Genomic DNA, 23,845 nt, shown 5'->3' on the forward strand with positions numbered 1-23,845 from the left:
TTCTGTTTGAGATGAAGGTGTGTGTCTAGAGACTATTGATAGAATAGCTGCTTCAGAGTCTGACAATATAACTGCATTTTTAAATTTATTGATATGGCATAGAAGATAGATATAGAAAAATCAATGTTTAAATATACATGAATGCAGTAGATTTCCTTAGAAGTCTCCATAGACATACACACTGGTGTCCCATTTTGTGGGGAGATGTCGGATACTGTCAGTTGGATACACAAGTGCAGTAGTTTAGAAAAATCAATGTGTAAAGATAGGCCTACATGAATGCAGTAGATTTTCTTAAGAAAAGTCTCCATAGGTATTCACACAAGCATCATATTGTGTGGGGAGACATCGAATAATGGCAGCAAGAGAAAGATCTTGACTGTTTCTTGAATTATTTTAGTACTATGGCCTTCACTTCATTACATGTGCGAAATCTGTACCACTTTAGACCTTTAAGGTCCAAACAAATGAAAGTCACATGGTGACAAATTGGGTGCCCTAGAGCCTTCACCTTTTCTTCAAAATGCATATTCTGAAAACTTTTCCTTTAGACGAATTTGGAATAACACTAGCATGTTAACAGACGTCTAACATGATACACTTTTCGTGGATAGAACCAAGCTATTGTCCACACCTGTGGAGTAACAGTTAGCGCATCTGGCCATGAAACCAGGTGGCCCGGGTTCGATTCCCGGTCGGGGCGAGTTACCTGGTTGAGGTTTTTTCCGGGGTTTTCCCTCAACCCAATATGAGCAAATGCTGGGTAACTTTCGGTGTTGGACCCCCACTCATTTCACTGGCATTATCACCTTCATCTCATTCAGACACTAAATAACCTTAGATGTTGATAAAGTGTCATAAAATAACCTATTAAAATAAAATAAAAAACCAAGCTATTAACGATCTTGATTACTTGATGCAAGTCAAAATGCTATATACCACGCAATCATACTTCAAGGACAATAGAAGATCACTTTAGTTGGGTAAATGGGATTCATTTTGTCATGTTTGTTATTTTGAAACTTATTTAGATGTTTTTGAACTAAGTATCTTGATAACTTCTGTTATACTCTTACGTTATATTGTAGTAACTTTTTTATGCTTGAACTAATTGTTTTATGTAATAATTTTTGTTATTGTTAAAAGATATGTTCATCGCACATCAGAGGAATTGCATCAGCAAGCAAATGTGTCAGCACCTTTACCACAACGATCATTGGAAAAAGGAAGACTGGATGATGAACATTCAGAATCTGATGCGAAATCAGCTTCCTCAAACTCTAAGCCTAAAGTTGAAAGTGCTTCAGAAACTGGATTACAACTGCCAACATTAAGTGGAAATGCACATTCACTGGCTGCCTCTGATAGCACTTTAGTGTCAGGTTCTATAGATAAAGACTCTTCTTTGAATTTAAGTAATGTTCAAGATAATACGGCTAAAACAAAGTCAATGGAAGGCATTGCTCCAGAAACTACAGAAAGAATGGATCTGGACTCACACGACAGTTTTGTTATGGAAAGTAACAATTCCTCAATAGAAAATTCATCAGGAAGCTCAGGAACAACAATTGCAACATCAGAACGGAAGCAGCCTATTGAAAACATATTCTTTGTAAGTTCTAATACCGAAGTCTTAATATTTTTTATGTGTATTTTCTTTTAACTTCATAGAACTAAACATATACTAGTAAACTAAAAGTATAAATTAATACAACTACCAAGAAAGATAACGATTTTTTAACCATTAACTTCCAAAACCATGCGCGAGTTTTCACATTTTAAGGGTACAGAGGAAAAAAATCAGGGCCTACCGAACGTGAAAAATGAGTTATTACTACCAATAGGTAACTAATATATGAATGTATCATCATGTTAAACAAATAATAATCGTGGCGCTACAGCCCGTGAAGGGCCTAGACCAACCAGCCAGCTGCTGGCATCACGCCCACATGCCGAAGCAGAGGTGGACGATCATCCAACCAGACTAGAGGTATCGTGTGGTTAGCACGATGATCCACCGAACATAAATGATCTGCATCGGAGAAATATGCAGTTGAAATTTAAGCATTGTATGAAAGAACAATGAGGGTGATACTTTCAATTTGCTCACCTGAAAATTTTGCTTTATGTGACCCTGATTTTTTTCCCCTGTATCCTTCATTTGTTTCTGTGATTGATTCTTAAGTACTTGGTTTAGAAATATTTTGTATAGTAATTTGATTCCTGAGAAAAGAACACACGTACTTTTATTTGCATAACAGTTTATTATTACCTGATGAAAGAATGCAGTAAAGATATATTGAACCAGTAAATATTATAAAACAGAGAGATTATAAGAAATTTTGGTATAGACTTCATTTTGTTTCCAGTAATTAATACTTGTTCCTTTCAAGTCGTCATTTGCTCATTGAGGTGGTCAGAAGCAAAAGAGTGTAAGTGCACTTACGTTATTTTCCATAGAATGTGATTAAAAGTTACTAAGCATTCGTAAATTCCGTGAAGTTTTAATTTTAAATGTTAATGTGCAATGTGGTTAAAAGATATATCCCTTTACCACTGGAATTTTAAGTGTTTTAGTTTACCCTGGATGCACTTAAATCATTATTTTAGAAATATCACTTACATCCCTTTGCTTCTAACCGCTTAACTGTAAATGTATTGTCAATCAATCAATCAATCAATCAATCATAGGTCATTATGGAGCATGTCGATTTCACAAACAGCTTTCACTCTGTTCTGTCTTTTGCTAGTTCTTCCCAGTTGGTAATTCCCATTTCCACACATTCCTTCTGAATTTCATCTTTCCATCTACTTCGAGGTCTTTATTGTTAAAGGTATTCATATATATATTGTTTTGCGCCGATGCAGTCATCCATATGTATAACATGTTCTGCCCAATTTAATCTTCTGGTCCGTATTACATCTAAAATTGATGGTTGATTATAAAGTTTGTGAATATCATTATTATGTCGAATTTTCCACTTGTTCTCAAGTGGGTCAAAAATTGGACCAAAAATTTTCCTCAACACTTTGTTTTCAAAAACCATTAATTTGTATTCTTTCTTTTTAGTTAAGCTTCAGGTTTCCAATCCATATAATAGCACAGGTTGGATTAGTGTTTTGTACAAAATTATTTTTAAATTTCTGATTAAAAAACGGGAAGGTAATAACTTGTGAACAGCATAAAAAGTTTTGTTTTCATTGTGTAGTCTGTTAAGTATTTTATGTTTTCTGTCATTAGAATTGTCTATCAAAACGCCAAGATATTTGAACTGATTGACTGTTTCAAAAGTATAATTTTTTATTTTAAGGCTATTAGGAATCCTTTTTGGCTTAGTGATTACCATATATTTTATTTTACTCTCGTTAATTTAATCCAATGTTTTGTGCTTTTTCCATTAATTCAATAAATAGCTGTCTTATTTCAAGCTCATTTCTTCTTATTAATAATAAATCATCAGCATATGCAAAACCTTTATGTTGTTCACCCAGGTTTATTCCAGCTGGTATTAAGTCTAACTATCATATTATCTTCTCTAATGCTATATTAAATAAGATTGGCGAGAGAGCGTCACCTTGTTTTAATCCTGTTTGATTTACGAATTCTTCTGATATAATTCCATTTGTCACTACTTTGCTTACCGTATCTTCCATATATATCTTACATAATCTGATTAATTTCAAAGGTATTCCAAATTCTGCCATTATATTCCACAGACTTTCTATGTAAATGTATTGGAAGAAACAAAATTGTTGGAATAAAAAAACTGATGCTATATTTTCCCATTATACATTTTACACTATAACAAAATACTTTATATAACATTGTGTCAAATTAATTGTGCATAGCCATTGTATAATAGATATCTTTCTCTTTGCAAATTCACAAGCCTCCCACAGCTATGTCAAAATGATCATTTCAGTGTGAAGACATAAAAAAGAACTGTTAGGTTCTTTTCTCTTTGGGATAAGAAACAATAATCCATACCTGATATAGATCGGAATTTAATTGAAAAGTCTGGTTTATTGTAAACTAGCCGTACCCGTGCACTCCGCTGCGCCCGTAAGAAATAAATATAAAGTAATTACATAATTAAAATAGGACATTTGATCTAGGGAACATTCGTGTTTGATAGAAGGATAAATCGTTTAATATGTTACTTAATTTAAATTGCATCCAAATAATTAAAATGCGATCATTTTGGTCCAGAGACCACTCATTGGTGCAATGACAATTCCTGTAACATGTTTCTAATTTTTATTACATGCAACCATAGTTTAATGAACATTGACATAATTTAGATTTAATGTGTATACTTTATTTTACTTGTTATAGGTTTCCATTGAATTATTGTAATAACTTAATTTTAACCCTTGTTTTCTACGTATTCAGTAAATGGCGCTTGGCTCACTATGGTTCTGAACCCTTCAAATAACTTAAATTATATTATATAATATTACATTACAATTTATATTATATTATATTATATTATATTATATTATATTATATTATATTATATTATATTATATTATATTATATTATATTATATTATATTAGTCTATATTATATTATATTATATTATATTATATTATATTATATTATATTATATTATATTATATGATATCATATCATATCATATCATATCATATCATATCATATCATATCATATCATATCATATCATATCATATCATATCATATCATATCAGAAGTTACTGTAATAACATTATAGAATTATGTCCATCTAGAGAAACTACACTTTCCAATGGTGAAATAATAATTAATTATACAAATCGGTTAATTTAGCTTCCGATACTTCATACAAACACAGAAACATTCTCTGTAGGCTATCTTTCATAGCTTTCGATTGTTGCTGTCCAAGGCCCCTTATAGACGAAGTCATTTGTTTTTTAATTCATTACACTGCCTTAGATGGTAGTTATTTTAATTTTAAAACTCATTTATCTCATTAAATATCAGTCCTTTCAAAATTTTTCAAGGAATAAAACTTATCACAAAATATTTTTAAAGAAACATTTGTTATGTAACATTTTTCACAAAAATCAATAATAAGCGAGATATTTCGATTTATTTAATTCAGGCCCCCTTATAACCCCCCTTTTAAATAATGTATTTTGAATGCCATATAGCCTAAAATCTAAGTTACAATGAACATAATTTATATTCCAATTTTCATCGAAATCCGTTCGTCCATTATCGCGTGAAAAGGTAACAAACATACAGACAGACAGACATACAAACAAAAATTTCAAAAAAGCGATTTTCGGTTTCAGGGCGGTTAATTATATATGTTAGGACCAATTATTTTTGGAAAATCGAAAATTACCAGAAAAATTTCGGCTACAGATTTATTATTAGTATAGATGACCATTACAAACTCTTTGGACGATTTATGAAGCAGTTCTCCATTTTGTTTAATTGAGAAAAATAATATATATTTATATGAAAATATAGGATCATCTTGTTCCTGTAATTCTTCACAACATGTACTGTACATGGGAAAACTTCTTTTGTAGAAGCCCGATATCGTAGTTTTGTCTACATGAGAACATGGACAATTGTATATGTTAAAATACACTGCGAACAAAAAATTTGGGACACTTGAATTTTATTTTGTATTTAATATGTCACCAATATGTTTTAAATTGTGATTAATTATACGATTATAAACATAACATAGACTGGAGACGAAAATGATTATGACTTCATACCACCAACAGTTACCAACAATAACATGACAATCTAGATTTGAACAAAATTTTGCTTATGCAGTGTGTGACAACAATGGGCATTCTTTTTTTGTATAGTAAGATTATAATCTTATTATTCACTATTTAAAACATATTGGTGATCTATTAAATACATTTACAAAGTAGAATTCAAGTGTCCCAAATTTTTTGTCTCCCAGTGTATTATAAAGACTATTAAAAAACAGGCATTCTTCGAAGCCTAGACATAGATTTAGTGTGTCAGACTATTTTAGTGAAACTGAAACAAATATAGTTGAGAAATCATCATTGTTAGATCCCTTTTGACTGATATCAACTATGTCTTTAAAAGAAATATTAAGTGCACATCTACAAAAAGAGAATACAAATCCTAGTGTTCATAAACAATGTGCTCTATAAGGTAATTGGGATCTATATACAGTGCATGATCTCTGCTAATGGCTTCATTGTCAGATGCAAGGCACCAGACAACAACAGTGCATAATCGACTAAAAATCTTAATTCCTGTTGGCATTACTTTCAAAAATACGCAAAAGTTCTTTGTTATTTTAAATGAAATAGAGTATCATGAGGATGACTAGCAAAGTGCGAATGTGGTACAGATATAATTGTTAATTGAAGAAACATAATATGTTTTACGTATTCTCATTCTTGTGATGGAAGTTTCAGAAGTGCACAATTCTTGCAATCATTGTCACACTAAATATGTTGCTAATGATTTTTGTATTGTTCTTTTTTGGTACTCATTAACAAATACAATCCACGAAGTATGAGTAATTATAATGTGGTTTACCCATAATTCTTCAGTCCTGCATATAGTAGATGTCAGGCACAGACTAGTTAGAATATTAGAAAATAAGAGTAGAACTAATTCTATGCATAATTTTTCTGAAAGAGTAGTTTTTCCTTTGATACAGACTGTACCAATTAATTTTTAAATTTATTCTGCACAATACAAAGAATCATGAAGAATATCACCTGCTCTATTTTGGAGTAAATTGCATTGTGGTCTTGGTTTCAAATAATAGCAAATTATTTTTGTTACAAAAAATAGTATAATTATGTTAGTGATGGGCAGAACCAAATAATTTTAAGAATCGAATAATCTGCTCTCGAATAATATTAAGGATTAAATAATTTATTCGAATAAAAGTTCTCAAATACTTTTATCATTTGAATAACAATTTGATTATCCACTGATAAGTTCTCACTTATCGGTTCTCTTATCCAACATCCAGCATGACAGCAATAACAACAGCAGTGACCTAAGACAACAGTGTATTGTGCAAGTACAGTAGCTTATATTTTTTTATATTCTAATCATGTGCTGTAGCTATCTGCAACTTCCGATAAAGATGTACGTATTCCTGCATTCCGTAATTAGACATGAGAAAGAAAGTGAGGAGAGGTGAGACAGAAAGAGACGATCTGGAAAAAGTCGTTATTGCATGCAACTACTGCGAGGTTAGCCGAATGTATACAGTTGATTAGCAATCAGTGTTCTCGAGAACTTCCTTATCTGTACTGTTTCTTTGTTTTCTCATTCTACACTTCTCGCAGCAACTATCATCTGAGCAAATTATTTGAATACTTGTTCACGATTTGAGATATATCTCGAGAACTTACAAGAATCGAATAATTCGTATTTTTTTATTTGAATACTCCCATCACTAAATCATGTGTATCATTCCCAGATATAGTAATATATAGTGTGTTTCAAAAGTCACGCATATTTTCTGCTACAGGTAAATTGAAATGTTTTTAGAAAAATGCTCAGACATGTCAAACATATTTTAAAAGACACTTTTTGACAAAAACAAACCATTCTTGATATCATTGTTGTGTGAGTTGTGATGTCATCGGAAACATTTTTAAATGACACTGTATTTTTCTATATATCATCTGAAATATATTATTATTTTGCATGGTTACACAAGCTATCTATTTTGTATACAACAAATGTTGCTATGATAACAAAATAAATAGTTAAAATAAATGTGTTACAGAAACAATTAATTAAATGTTCAAAATGTTGTCCATTTACGATCTGACAATGTAAAGACGCAGAACAAATTCCTGTTTAACATTTTCAGTGACTGCTGGTGGTATTTCTCTACATTCCACTCGTATTCTTCTTTTCAACTCATCAATATCAGCAGGCTTCGTAGCAAATACCTTATATTTCAAATAACCCCATAGAAGGTAATCAAGAGGGGAAAGATCCGGTGATCTTGGAGGCCACTCTATAAATCCTCTTCTTCCGATCCATCTATTAGGAAACACTTCATTCAGATATTGCCATACAGGAGCAGCATAATGAGGAGGAGCCCCATCTTGCTGATACCAGATGAAATCATTAGGTAAGTCTGGATCCTGGAGGTTTGGATGAAACGTGACAAGGGCTGGTATTAACTCTTCACGCAAAATTTCTAAATACCGGTCCCCATTAAGTGTATCATCAAAAAAGTAGGGGCCCACAACTCTGCATCCTAGAATCCCTGCACATACATTTACCTTCTGGGGAAATTGCGTGTGAGTGTGTACATCCACCATGGGTTAGTTTCTGATCAGTACGTGCAAGTTTGTCTATTCAGACAAAATATAGCTTTATCAGAGAAAAGCAAGCTTGATACGAAATTGGAGTCTCTATCACATAGGTTGGTCATTGCTCACAGAATTGCAATCTTCTGTCTCAGTCATCTTCCATTAGCTCCTGCAAGGACTACACTTTATAAGGATGACATTTATTATGACGCAGCAGTCTCCAGATGGTTGTTCTCGATACATCAAATGTAGATTGTAATTCAGTAAGAGAAGAATGTGAATTATCTTCCACTGTTATCAGAATGTCTAGCTCCAATTCTTCAGTAGTTGATGAGGTCTACCAGAGCTTTGGACATGTCTCACATGTCCATTTTCATTGAATTTGTTTTGTATTCTACTCACAGTAGATTAATAAATAGGAGGTCGATCTGGATGTGTTTCATCGAAAAGTGCACATACTTCATCTTGTGTAAGTTTACTGTCACCATATCCAATCATCATTGAAATCTCAATTCTCTCACTTTCACTTGAATTGAATTTATGGGAGGGGGCACTATGGCCCAGCACTGCGACCTGTTATGCTTTATTGCGCTAACCCTCAAGCTAGGCGCATTCCCAAACCCACACCGGCTGACTACACTAAGGTTTGCTGCGTGTCGAGCAGGCAACCCCCCTCGTCCCTAGGCCAACCCCCTCCGTGCATTGCCAGCCAGTGATCGGGGAATCCTATGGAATGATGACAAAATGGAAAAATGGTGACAGAATGATGTAAATGCCTAATTTGGGGAAACGGGAGGACCCCAAGAAAAACCCGAACTGCAACCTTGTCCGCCCCGTGTCACTATGGATTTTTCAATGAAAAATCCCAGACCTGACAGGGACTCGAACCTGGGTCGCCTGCGTGACAGTTCAGAGATCTAACCACTCAACCATCGTAGAGGTCTCACTTTTACTTAATAACATCGTTATTTTCTGTTAATTTTTACGAATAATCTGCTTCCATAACAGCAGGAAATCCAACTTTTTTGTTACCATAGCAACGTTTGTTGTATAAAACAATTAAAATCTTATGTAACCATGAAGAAAAATAAAATCTTTCAGATGGTATACAGAAAAATAAAGGGTAAGGTAAGGTAAAGGTATCCCCGTAACATGCCATGAAGGCACTTGGGGGGCATGGAGGTAGAGCCCCATGCTTTCCATGACCTCGGCACTAGAATGAGGTGGTGTGGTCGGCACCACGCTCTGGCCGCCTTTTACCCCCGGGAAAGACCCGGTACTCAATTTTATAGGAGGCTGAGTGAACCTCGGGGCCGTTCTGAAAGTTTGGCAACGAGAAAAAATCCTGTCACCACCTGGGATCGAACCCCGGACCTTCCAGTCCGTAGCCAGCTGCTCTACCAACTGAGCTACCCGGCCGCCCGAAAAATAAAGGGTGTCATTTAAAAATGTTTCCGATGACGTTACAACTCGCACAACAATGATATCAAGAATGGTTTGTTTTTTTGAGAAAAAGTGTATTTTAAAATATACTGTTTGACATGTCTGAGTATTTTTCGAAAAACATTTCCATTTAGCTGTAGCAGAAAATATGCGTGACTTTTGAAACGCACTGTATAAGCTGTGAATGGATGACATTTGAATCTCTAATTATACCATCTCATTTGCCTATGTAATTCATTTCAGAATGTTGTATCTCAGTTTATTGATTTAATTGTGTGGGATACGTTGTTAAATAGTGCATTTCAGTGATAAATGTAATAATTACATTTACTAGTGTTGGCATAATTTAACAATTTATATTATTCTCTTTTCTCTTTCAGTTGGGAGAAAGAAGTGCTATTGTTTTCAATCTTGAGTTGGCTCAAGTTCCTCACGAAGATTTGCCTGATGATTTCTTTGAACTTACATTGGAAGATGCACGTACTATATATAAAGATCTGAAAAGGAAAAGGTAATTCCTTTAGTAATGTTGCAATCTTACAATTTTGCATGACATTGGTGTGGTTGGTTAAATTTTTTAAAGTATGTTTAGCTAATACCATGTATTGTGGGTCCCTATCACCACGGCATGGCGCGTCCTCAGGTTGCGGATAGAGGAGACGGCCTCCAGATATGGAGGGTAGCTGCGAATATATTGAATAAGCAGTCGTGGACAGCCGATAAGGGGTGGTCCTCCAGCTTGGGGGTTGGGCGAAGGGCTAACAACCCATCACCGTAAAAAACAGCTTGTTACGGAACCTAAAAGTAAGCCTCGGAATGGGACTGATTCTCCGGCATGACCACAGCAAAGGAAAAAGATTATAAGATTTGGTACATGGAACGTAACTAGTCTTTATAGAACAGGAGGGGTAACATTAGTAGCAAAAGAACTAGCTAGATATAGAATAGACTTCGTGGGAGTACAAGAGGTTAGGTTAGATGGGAATGGCATATCACAAATAGGCGATTGGTTACTGTATTATGGGGAAGGAAACGATAATCACCAATTAGGAACAGGATTCTTTGTACATAAAAGAATAAAATCAGCAGTAAAAAAGGTCGAATTTATCAGTGACAGGTTATCGTATTTAGTACTTAAGGGTAGATGGTGTGATATCGTAGTTATAAATGCTCACGCCCCTACAGAAGAGAAAGACGACCATATAAAGGATAGCTTCTATGAGGAATTGGAACACACTTTTGATCAGTTACCTAGATATCACATGAAAGTTTTATTGGGGGATTTCAATGCTAAAGTAGGACGGGAGGATATTTTTAAACCAACAATTGGAAAAAAGAGCCTACACGTAAGTAGTAATGACAATGGATTTAGGTTAGTCAACTTTGCCACATCAAAAAATTTAATTGTCAAGAGTACAACATTCCCCTCTAAGGATATACATAAATATACGTGGACTTCTCCAGACGGAATGACTCATAACCAGATAGATCACATCTTGGTAGATAAAAGAAGGCACACTAGTATAGTAGACATTCGAACTTTCAGGGGGGCAGACTGTAATTCTGACCATTATTTGGTAATTTGAGAATTAAGAGAAAGACTATCAGTAGCCAAGCGAGTAGAGCAACAAGCTAATATTAGTAGATTCAATATTTTGAAATTAAAGGACGAGGAAACTAAGCAACGTTATCAGGTTGAAATTTCAAATAGGTTTGCTGCTTTAGCAACTGCTGACGAAGCTGAGGAAAAGTTAGATGTTAATAGCGTGTGGGACAATATCCGAGATAATATTAAAATTGCAGCTGAGCAGAGCATAGGTTATCATGAAACTAAGAAAAAGAAACCATGGTTTGATGAAGATTGTTGCATGGTAGTAGATAGAAGGAAACAGGCAAAATTGAAATTCTTACAGGATCCAATTGAGGAGAATAGAGATAATTATTTCAATGAAAGACGGGAAGCAAGTCGTACACTTAGGAATAAAAAGAGAGATTACTTGAAGGAAAAACTGAATGAGGTAGAAACAAATAGTAAGAATAAAAACATTCGAGATTTATATAAGGGTATAAAGGAATTTAAAAATGGATATCAGGCAAGGGTAAACGTGATCAAGGATGAGAATGGTGACTTACTTGCAGACTCTCATTCAATCCTGAACAGATGGAAAAACTATTTTGGGCAACTACTAAATATACATAGGCCAAATAGAAATGATCAGGACGAAATTCAAATACAAACTGCTGAGCCATTCATACCAGAACCCACACTTTCTGAAGTCGAAATTGCGATAGAAAATCTGAAAAAGTACAAGTCTCCAGGTATTGATCAAATTCCAGCAGAATTAATACAAGAGGGTGGAAGGGCATTATCTAGCGAAATTTATAAACTTGTACTTGCAATTTGGGAAAAGGAAATTGTACCAGAACAATGGAAGGAGTCCATAATCGTACCTATTTTTAAGAAGGGGGACAAGACTAACTGTAGTAACTTTCGAGGAATATCACTTTTGTTGACGTCGTACAAAATTTTGTCGAATATCCTTTTGAGAAGATTAACTTCATATGTAGATGAAATTATTGGGGATCATCAGTGTGGTTTTAGGCGTAATAGATCGACTATTCATCAAATTTTTTGTATTCGACAGATATTGGAGAAAAAATGGGAGTATAAGGGTACAGTACATCAGTTATTCATAGATTTCAAAAAGGCATATCACTCGGTTAAGAGAGAAGTTTTATATAATATTCTTATTGAATTTGGTATTCCCAAGAAACTAGTTCGATTAATTGAAATGTGTCTTAGTGAAACTTACAGCAGAGTCTGTATAGGTCAGTTTCTATCTGATGCTTTTCCAATTGACTGCGGGCTAAAGCAGGGAGATGCACTATCACCTTTACTTTTTAACTTCGCTCTAGAATATGCCATTAGGAAAGTTCAGGATAATAGACAGGGTTTGGAGTTGAATGGGTTACATCAGCTTCTTGTCTATGCGGATGACGTGAATATGCTAGGAGAAAATCCACAAACGATTAGGGAAAACGCGGAAATTCTAGTTGAAGCAAGTAAAGTGATAGGGTTGGAAGTAAATCCCGAAAAGACTAAGTATATGATTATGTCTCGTGACCAGAATATTGTACGAAATGGAACTATAAAAATTGGAGATTTATCTTTTGAAGAGGTGGAAAAATTCAAATATCTTGGAGCAACAGTAACAAATATAAATGACACTCGGGAGGAAATTAAACGCAGAATAAATATGGGAAATGCCTATTATTATTCGGTTGAGAAGCTTTTGTCATCTAGTCTTCTGTCAAAAAATCTGAAAGTTAGAATTTATAAAACAGTTATATTACCAGTTGTTCTGTATGGTTGTGAAACTTGGACTCTCACTTTGAGAGAGGAACAGAGATCAAGGGTGTTTGAGAATAAGGTTCTTAGGAAAATATTTGGGGCTAAGAGGGATAAACTTACAGGAGAATGGAGAAAGTTACACAACGGAGAGCTGCACGCATTGTATTCTTCACCTGACATAATTAGGAACATAAAATCCAGATGTTTGAGATGGGCAGGACATGTAGCACGTATGGGCAAATCCAGAAATGCATATAGAGTGTTAGTTGGGAGGCTGGAGGGAAAAAGACCTTTGGGGAAGCCGAGACGTAGGTGGGAAGATAATATTAAAATGGATTTGAGGGCGGTGGGATATGATGATAGAGACTGGATTAATCTTGCTCAGGATAGGGACCAATGGCGGGCTTATATGAGGGCGGCAGTGAACCTCCGGGTTCCTTAAAAGCCAGTAAGTAAGTATGTTTAGCTAATATATAATGAGTATTTCATATGGGAAGCATATATTATTTATGTTAAATTTCTTTAGAGTTATGTGAATTTAAAAAAATGTTTGTAGAGCTGCCTGTTTAACACATTTTGATAGGTTTTTCCTCTTTGTTCCTAGTACCTACACAAAATTCGCAGACAGGACGGCCCTTTAAATCGATATTCATGTATATATTTGAATCCTTATTTTACATTTCTGAGGAAACAGAAACAAAAATGGTGTAAATTGTGAACATAGGAATGCAAATTGAAGGGTCGGAGAAAAAAATTGTGGATGGCAGGATAATGTATTTTTTTAATGCCTGGTATTTGACTGTTATTTACCCATATGAAGTTAGTTGTGTAGACCAATTTACTAATGGAGTTGTCCAGGGTGCGCCATAGGAGGCTTATCTATGCTACACCCGCAATGAGATGAGATGATGATTTTCTATTTTATGGCAAGGGAAATGAAGAATGGGAAAGCAACAGGAGTTGATGGAATCCCCATTGGATTAATAAAATATTTGGGTGAAGACAAGAAGGAAATTCTATCATTATGCAACGAATTATATGAGAAAGGCGAATGATCTGAAGATTTTACGGAGACATTGTTGCTGCCAATACTGAAGAAAAATAATGCCAAGAAATGTAATGAGTTCGGGACCATTAGCCTGATATCACACTTGGCAAAGATTCTACTGAATCGGCATTTATATTCTAAGATGAAAGGGCAGCTTGAAGAAGAGCAGTTTTGCTTCAGGAAGGGAAAAGGTATGAGAGGTGCAATTGGACTGCTATGAATAATCGGCGAAAGATACCTAGAGAAGAATAAAGATGTGTATACAGTATTTATGGACCTAGAAAAAACATTTGACAGAGTGGATTTGAATAAACTGATAGGGATCCGGAAGAAAATAGATGTGGATTGGAAAAAAAGGAGGCTGTTCTGTTAACCTTTATATGAACCAATGAGTCAAAGTCAGGATAGGAGAAGAAATACCGTAAACTGGGGTAAAGAGGATCACATGTGGTAAAGGGGATCATATGTATATTGTTAGATAAGTCAGCGCCACATGGTTCACACATGCAAAGAAAACTATTTTTAGTGGCACTTATAGAAGAAAGGTTTTCTTTTCATGTGTGATCCATGTGGCGCTGCCTTATCTAGGCAATACACATATGATCCACTTTACCACATGTGATCCTCTTTACCCCAGTTTATGGTATCAGAAGGAAGTGAAATAGGGAGAGGAGTACGACAAGGATGCCATTTATTACCTACCATGTTCAACATCTACCTGGAACATATAGTGAAGATCTGTTTTCAGAACATGAGAGGGGTGATAGTAGGAGGAAAAAGAATAAAGTGCATAAGATTTGCTGATGATATGGCATTGTTAGCAGAAGAGGAGACTATACTGAGGAATATGCTACTGGAACTACATGACAACTGTGAGCAGTGTATGGGATGAAGATAAATGCAGACAAGACGAAGATTATAGTTATCAGAAGAAAAGTAAAGAAGATAAACTTACGAATTCAAAATGAGGCAGTAGAACAAGTGGACAGCTTCAAATACTTGGGTTGTACTATAAGCAGTAACATGAACTGCTATCAGGAAATCAAAAAGAGATAGCAATGGCAGAGGAAGCTTTTAATAGAAAAAAGGAGCATTTTCTGCGGACCTCTGGAAAAAGAACTAAGAAAGAGACTAGTGAAGTGCTTTGTGTGGAGTGTGGCATTGTATGAGGCAGAAATGTGGACATTACAACGAAGTGAAGAGAAGCGAATAGAAGCATTTGAAATGTGGATATGGGGAAGAATGGAGCGTGTGAAATGGACAGAACGAATAAGAAATGAAGCTGTGTTAGAAAGAGTGGGTGAAGAAAGATGAATGCTGAAATTGATCAGGAAGAGAAAAAAGAATTGGTTGGGTCACTGGCTGAAAATAAACTGCCTACTGAAGGACACACTAGAAGAAATGGGAAAAGAGTTTGATGCAGAAGAAGCTGTCAGACGATAGGTGATATTAAGATATATGGTTAATATGTGGAGACTAAGAGGAAGGCATAAAATAGAAAAGATTGGAGAATGCTGGGTTTGCAGTGAAAGAAACTATGCAGTGGGCAGAAAACTATGAATGAATGAATTGCTCATCTGGAGAATCTAATGTGCAGTAATTGTAAATTAATAGGATGTGTCTACATTGTAAGTGCATATTCTTGAATTGAATTGAAAGAGAAGAAATTTAAAAGATACGCAAAACTCGTCCTCGCAAAGGGTTCAGGGCTGAAAGAAACTGAATATGTGAGTTCCAAGCCTGTTGGCCACTTGTCTCACTCTAGATTATGCTGCTCCACTGAAGGAGTTCTAGAAATTTTAAAGGGGAAATGCCAAAAATGAATGTAACCTCTTAGGTGCCACATATGTGGGGTGAGGAGAATGCGATCAAACTGATCACAGGACAAAGAAGAAGTGGCAGATGGTGTAAGCTTGCACATTGAAAGGAACTTTGTCATTTTGCAGTGCAGGGAGAGTCAGGAAGACTCGTTCGTTTGCTGTGCGTTTTCTTAGTAAAGCTTTATTTGATATAAGAAATCATGTCTTATATCTGCCCGATGCTGTATATGTTGCAGCATGGGAACTGCATTGACATAACTCATGTTTTCAAAGTTGTTGTTGTTTTCTAATGCCAGGCATTTGACAATAAAGTCATTTAACCTCTTGCACTCCAATATTTTTCAAAGATATTATCATGGTCAGCCACTGAAGCATAGATTTTGAGGTGTTCCGAATCCATTTCTTGGTTTGAGTTGCACAATGGGCAGTTAGGGGACTGATATATTCCAATTCTATGCAGGTGCCTGGCCAAACAGTCATGGCCTGTTATCAATATAAATGCAGCTATAGACGATTTGCGTGGTAAATCAGGAATCAACTGTGGATTATGATGCAGAGAGTTCCATTTTTCTCTTGAGATTGTGTTGTCAAATTTTGTTTGTTGAAGTCTAAGAATGTAGATTTAATAAATATGGTTAAATGGCAAGTTGTAGCCGATTTAAGTGAACACCATATTTTAACATTTTGGTGGCTACTTCATCCACACACAAACCCCAGAATGTCTAGAGGCCCACACCTGTTGTTGGTCGACGGGACCACTGAACCTAGTTGGGAGATCTTGTTGATCACTGCTTTTCCTCTTCAAGCCACTGGAGGACGATTTTAGTGCCATAGCAGGTCAGCACTAGGCAAAGAAAAGTAGAAAGAGTAGGAAAGAAAGTGAAATGAACCCCTAGGCCTCAAATGCTCTAATATCATCGGGGTCAAAGAAAGTAAGAGTTCAGTCAGAGGACTGGATAGGAAAGGGTAAAGAGGGAATTAGGTATTGAATGGAGGAAAATTATACCAAATTCGGTCATTAACTCATCAAGCTGACCAGTGTTAATTGATGAGTAGCCCCTCCCTTTAGTTCAGCTTGTAAAATGTTTTCAAAGTGGAATAAGCCTCCAGTTAGCATTTTTGTGCACAAGGTCCATTTTTGAGGAACAGCTGAGAGGTGATCAATAGGGATTGCCTATATTTAGATTACACATTTTGAATAAAACATTGGGGTGAAAAGCGTACAATAAAATAATTATATTGATGTTTTAAACATTATTGACAGAGTTGAACTGGAAGAAGCATCTCTTGTGACTGGTAATCAGAGGGATTTGAAGAAGTGGAAACGAGTGCTTTCACAGCTCAATGAGTATCGCAGAACTGTGATAAGAGTCCAGTTTCCAGATCGCATAGTCCTTCAAGGAATATTTCTCCCTCTCGAAACTGTCTCAGTGGTTATGGACTTCGTCAGAGGATACTTGGAAAATCCGGAGCTAGATTTCTACCTTTGTAAGTATAAGCCGAATTTATCGTAACATTTCACAATGAAACTGTTTACTTTCATTAATAAGTGCATTGAAGTCAGTGAAGTAGTTAACACTATGTCAGTGATGTCAAAGCAAGCACATTTTTCTGACCTTGACATCGTGCGCGGGCAGCAAGCGCTAAGTATGGAAAGAGGAAGGGTTGTGTATATGAATAAGCAACCTGTTGGATTAAGAAAACAGTGGTGCACAAACTTCAAATGGAACGTGAAATTTTATGTCATTTTTATATGGCTTCTTTTTGTTTAATATTATCTATATTGTCTGTAAAACAAAAGTACTAACACTGATTTCTTAATATTGCACTTGTGTTTTAAATCTTAATAACATAATAGAGAGTTAAGAAGGAATATTCACTTAAATTCCATAGTAGTATAATATTATACTGTATTAAGTGGATGAAACGCATCATTCATAAAGAAAGTAATATTCCAAAAAAAGAGACTGAGTATGACATGATAAGTTGGAATTTATATTGATGGTATCTTTACCTTCAAAAGTAATCAATAAACTAATCAAAACAATATTACAGTACAAAGCAAAGTTACCTAGGTACTGTATCTGTTTTAAGTGTAACTAATATTACATAACAAAACTCTTATCGCATTATGCTTTTAAGGTGGTATTTGTGAGCAACTTCCTATCATCAGAATATTAAATTATTTTCTCGAAATCTGCTGAAGCTATAGAGCTGACATTTTTACAACACATGGGCACGTATCTTTTACTTATGATGTAACAATAGGTGCTTTGTTAATTCATTTCCTTACAAACAATTTCCATGCGAATATTTTCAAAATTTTCAATACACTATCTTCAATAATACATACGGTATATTAGATTTACGAAAACATTCTGTGAGGCTACTAAATAAATAGGCCTATACCTGAAAATTTCACTTTTCTATACGAAAAGTTGAGAAAATATTTCTTTTGAATAAAAAAATCAAACTTGTGAAAAGTGAGCATTAAAATTAAAACTTACATTCTTATAATGCACTTATACTTCTCAGGCAAATCTAAAAATTAACATGGATACAGTTTTAATAATTCTCTACCCTTTATCTATTGAATCAGTGCTGGCCATCCCTGAATATAGCTTGACCAAGCGGCATATACCACCTCTTTCCTCTGTCTCTTTCCTTTCCACTGTAAAGCGCTCAGGCTCTCCTGGGCTCTAAAGAGCACGCTTGCTCCTGTGGGCATCAATTGACATGCCTGCACTATGTTCTCTACTCAGAATTAGGCTTTTTCCTTGTCAAGTAATGAGTGTCGTTTTCTGTTATTTTGTATGATTGAAAATGTTCGGTATGTTAAACATGTCAATTGCCAAAGTTGCATATATGTTAATACTGTATAATAGTCTCATTAAGTATTTTGCTTTCTTTGGCTCTTGTACAGATACTACTCCTCCAAAATGCGTACTGCTGCCTAGAGCCAGACTAGTTGATTCTGAATGTGTACCAAGTGTTATGGTTCATTTTGGAACAGAAAGTCAAGCTACTTCTGGTCGTAAAACATATTTGAAAGAATCAATACTTACTCAACTTACTTCACCTAGTGCTGCAAATCTTGCAGCTTGTCGGTCAAGGTAAGATTAATTCTGTTCCTTTGCGAGGGAGAAAAGTGATGGAATCTTCTGTATTATTTTTATATTTATATAATGTGGAATTAAGTAACTGTATAAGTGACAAGAGGAATTCTTCAGATTTATGCAGCTGCTGTATCTGAAATGATGCGAAGTTTGCTTTTGGATGGAGGCAATATATTGAATTTGTAAGAGAGTCTCTTTCACAAGGGAGTATAAAGTCATTATCTTCAGAAAACATTCTTATTATAGTCGTTTATTATGAAAGTGCCACAGTTAAGACTAGACTGCAGAACTTCATGCAACTGTATGTTTTTATTGATTTGGCATATTGAAAAAGTGAAAGTGGATCTTTGCCATTGATGGTTTTTACGTTTGAATGAAGCCAATTTTATTTTGCATAAATGGATATTTCGAGGATTTTCCCTTTCAAATGCATTTATATTTTTGTTTTGCATATTTAAATGCATATCTATATATATAATTTGAACTAGTAATGGAAATTATGGGAAAACGGCTGAACGGATTTTAATGAATGACCAGTCATTTTGAAGCTTGGCATCCAAGGATTTTCAGAAAAATAGTAACTTTCAGTGAAGTGTTAGTTTTCCTCATAATTTTCCTAGTTTTCAAAAACCCATCTTTCGTCAGTTTTGAGAACTAATTGCATTTCAGTATAAAACAAAACACACACTACAATAAACAATAGGCTATTACACGAAGGCCATACATGACCTGCAGGATTGCTGACGTATTTAGAGCTCAAATTCAATTGGTTATTAAAAACTTCAAGACTTACCAAAAATAATTTACAGGTCTGATTCTGCAGTGTGTAATTTTCTGAGTGTAGCCGTGTATTGGATATTAAAATCTACAAAATTTGAGGTGGTTTGATGACATTATTACCATTAGAAATTAAATATTAGTATACATAATGCCATGATATGACTATTTTTCATTAATTATACATATTAATGCTATATTGATGATATGAAAGTGAGACATTTTGGGGTTATGTAAGTAGATGTAGAGAATATCTTAAATTAGATCTCCATTTCTATAATTTACTGAGTGGCGGCTGTATAGTATATAACTACAAACTTACGTAAGATAATATTGTTATTAAAAATCAAATATTTTTATAGTTATTAATCAAGTGGGGTTGGATCTTTTTCATATACTTAATGGCAGTGTGGTGTAGATATTTATATGCATCATTCTCTTCAGTAATGGCTCGAGAGAGCGCAAAAATTACAGTTCCTAAGGAAAGACCAAAAGTTATTACTTACTGATAAAATAAGAAACCTACAAAACTATTTAGTCTTCTGATCATTTCAGCAAGATCTCTTAGCAGGATAAAATGATTTTATCTTCTGCATTTCAAGCTCTACATGCAGCAGCTATACCTTGATGCTATGTCTGTTGTTCGAAAGCATAGCAAACCTCCTGACATTTTTTTTAACTTTCACCTACAATCCACAATGACCTGAAATAGCTATTGCCTTACTCCCACATGAAAAAACCCACTGATCATCCTGACATTGTTACTTGCGTTTTCGCATTGAAACTCGAAAACTGAAGGTGGATAGGTTCAAGAAAAAGTATTTGGCATAAAAAAAATCATTCAGAGGGAGTATGTTTCATTATTACGGAAGCAAATAACTTTCAAAATGTCTGGTATTCTTCACTGAAAATAAATCTGAAAAAATTTTATTTGACTGTCTAATGAACTTAGTTTGCAGCATTTGCTGCACAAGCCACTAGTATTAATATCTTTACTTGTTTTGCCAGATTTATTATCTAATTTCAAAATTTCTCTGCGATAAAAATAAGAATAATTTCCAAGAAATATAAAAATTGTCAGAAATAAAACCAATAATTATTTAATTATTGCTGAGGACATGAAATTGCAGTGACGACAATGGATACTTGTTCCTAGTGTATAAGTTGGGTCGTTTTCCACTTTAACATGAGGCTATCTGCTGCTATGTGTACGTACTAGCTGTGTAAGTGTAATTTTTCAGGAGTCAGGGCAAAAATACGTATTGTCTAGATGACATTCAGACTTTTAATCTGATTTCATAGAACCAAAAAATGAATATACTGAGACACCTGTGACAGTAAAATCAGGTATTGAAGTCATGGAACTGCTGTGAAGACAATGCTGTAGTGCACTCAGATTTCATAGAAACAAAATTAAATGTATGTAAACACCTGCGACAATAAAGTCTCGTGGGGTGTAAATTATCATTTCAACAAGTTTTACTGTATAATCAAACGAAGAACCAATACTTGATCATCTGCTTACAAATTTAACTGCCGACATGCCAAAAGAAAAAAGTAGCAGAAAAAATTTATTGAAGAAATGGCTTTCTGAGGATAAATGTTTTTCTAATGATGGGAAAATAGTCTTCTGTGCAATATGGCTTCTTAATACTTATTACTTTAAATTATTTTCTTTTATATTATATTATTAAGCCTCTAAAATGTATTTTTTTACTGCATATATTCAGTTTTTAGCGCATATTTCAACACTTCTTGCTGCATAGTTGCATGCATATTTTCAGTTTTTTTAGGGGTTTAGGTACAGCTTACAGCAGTAAAATTTTGGAAATATTCAACATTTTTTCCCTCCATTACTGTATCTTGTACAATAATGAAAATTGGTATGTGTAAAACACTGTCCTTCTGCTATATGAAAAAATATTTTTACGATTAAAAAAAATTATTTATATTTTTTTAAATTCATTTCACTGTGAAGCATTTCCCACATAACTCAAAAATTATCCAACATTCTGTGATGAAATTTTTTGTGTGTATTTATGCATGTTATGTCTACAATATGATGCAAGATCACTCCTCTACCTTTGATAGACTGTCTGATAAAAAATAAATTCATTTTAAAAATGATCAAGTATCAGTACTTTCTTCTAACACAAAATAAAATATATATATATATATAAAATTTATTAAGGAATGTAGTTGAAAGAGCATGAGTTTCAGTAATAAAATAAAAGAGAGAGAACTGGTAAAGTTAACAAGTTTATGAATTATGAGGGAAATGCTTTATCACTGCACAGTGAACTGCCACCATTTTGAATTCGTAAAACAAAATATAAATAATTTTTTTTAAATCGTAAAAATATTTTTTTCATATAGCAGAAGGACAGTGTTTTACACATACCAATTTTCATTATTGTAAAAGATACAGTAATGGAGGAAAAAAATGTTGAATATCCCCAAAAATTTTACTGCTGTAAGCTATACCTAACTCCTTAATGCTTAAAGTTCCGTGATCTAGTTATACTAATGCATGTCACAACTAAAATTTCAGCAAATCAGTACCTCCCATTCTATTCATAGACTTCATACATTCTTGAACAATTCTTGCTTGTGTATATCTTGTTAGTAGTATTGCTATATTGAAAAAAGTGTTCATTTCTAAAATCATTGAAGATAGAATTTGTGCAGTAAAAGTTGCACATAAAGTTTACACATAAGTAGGGTGATAGATTTTAGCAACTTAAAATTAAAAATTTATCACATCAGAAATCAGATATTAGCATTGTATAACACTTTTAATGTTGATACATTCAACAGTTGCATGACAGTGTTCATGAAGATACCACAACAGTGATAAATGCAGTTAATACTTGCATGATATTGTTCATGAACTCAATAGGTGAAATGTAAAATAATGTTATACAGTATGATAGAGAGGTGTACGTTATTTTGAAATTACTTAAAAAAATTCCTTCTTGATATGTTTTATGAATTTTATCAGGGGAATTGAGCCTGGAGTACGGGCAGTTAGTGCCCCCACTTTATTAAATCCAAATCGTGCTGCAAATGTGTCTAAATCTGGAAAATCACCGGTGATGAATTCGGAAGATGAAGCAATGAATCTAGACAGTGGACCTAGTACATCACGTCAGCCGACATGGGAACAAGGAGGGCCCAATAGTAAGGTTCCAAAATCGTGATTAACGAAAATTTTAGAAGACATTTGGTCATGTGTTCTTGTTACAAAAGTGTAATTATGAAATGGATCTGTATAATATGTAAAGATGAATTAAAACAAATGTTGCATCTGTAAGACTGAAGAAATCATTTGATTTTCAATTTCGTTTATTATAAAAGCCCATATGTAAGTACATTTGTTTCATCAAAAAAATAAAACACAATTTAGTTTTGACTTGTATGATATATATAATTTATAAGTTGAAAACATATTTTTGTGACATTTTATTCATTGGTAAGATCGTGATTTCGTAGGTAACCGTCTAGTCTCAAACTACATATTACAGTATATTCAAAAATGTAATAATTAATTCAAGAAAGCTGCTATGAAAAACGAAACAATTTTTCTTAAAAGCAGCATATGCAGGTAGATATTGAGAATGATCCAACCATTTTTTCATGATGTATGTAAATACTTTTCTTTTCTTTGTCTACTGACCAAGTTTAGTGTGCCATATAATATGTCACAGAAATATGCTTTCAATAAAGACTGACATTAAAAAATACATATTCTGTGCAATGAAGCATATATATATATGGGAACAGAAAAACTTGAAATGGACTATCACTTGTACATTAAGATCACTGTGGTACACCAGACATGTCATAATTCTAAACCAACGAAACACATATTCATTCTCAATCATCGTTACAGTTTGCTGCATAACTCGTAAACAATTGCACATTGTTGAAAAGGATAAAAAAAGCTCCATTTCTGCAGCTATCCTCAGATTTAACATTATTTTCATCACTCTGAGC

The 23,845-nt window shown here is 34.1% G+C and overlaps 1 protein-coding gene across 1 annotated transcript in view; it reads left to right on the forward strand.

The window, feature by feature from the left end:
* LOC138713353 (tether containing UBX domain for GLUT4) overlaps window positions 1-23,267 on the forward strand; it is a 33,268-nt gene extending 10,001 nt beyond the window's left edge. The window contains exons 5-9 of the mRNA XM_069845383.1: window positions 1,147-1,612; window positions 10,117-10,247; window positions 17,221-17,444; window positions 18,880-19,069; window positions 22,851-23,267. Of these exons, the coding sequence (XP_069701484.1) occupies window positions 1,147-1,612; window positions 10,117-10,247; window positions 17,221-17,444; window positions 18,880-19,069; window positions 22,851-23,049 (1,210 nt within the window). The 3' untranslated portion in view covers window positions 23,050-23,267. The remainder of the gene's footprint in view (window positions 1-1,146; window positions 1,613-10,116; window positions 10,248-17,220; window positions 17,445-18,879; window positions 19,070-22,850) is intronic.
* The last annotated feature ends 578 nt before the right edge of the window (window positions 23,268-23,845 follow it).

This window comes from Periplaneta americana, chromosome 14 (assembly GCF_040183065.1).
Source record: "Periplaneta americana isolate PAMFEO1 chromosome 14, P.americana_PAMFEO1_priV1, whole genome shotgun sequence".
Lineage (NCBI taxonomy): Eukaryota > Metazoa > Arthropoda > Insecta > Blattodea > Blattidae > Periplaneta > Periplaneta americana.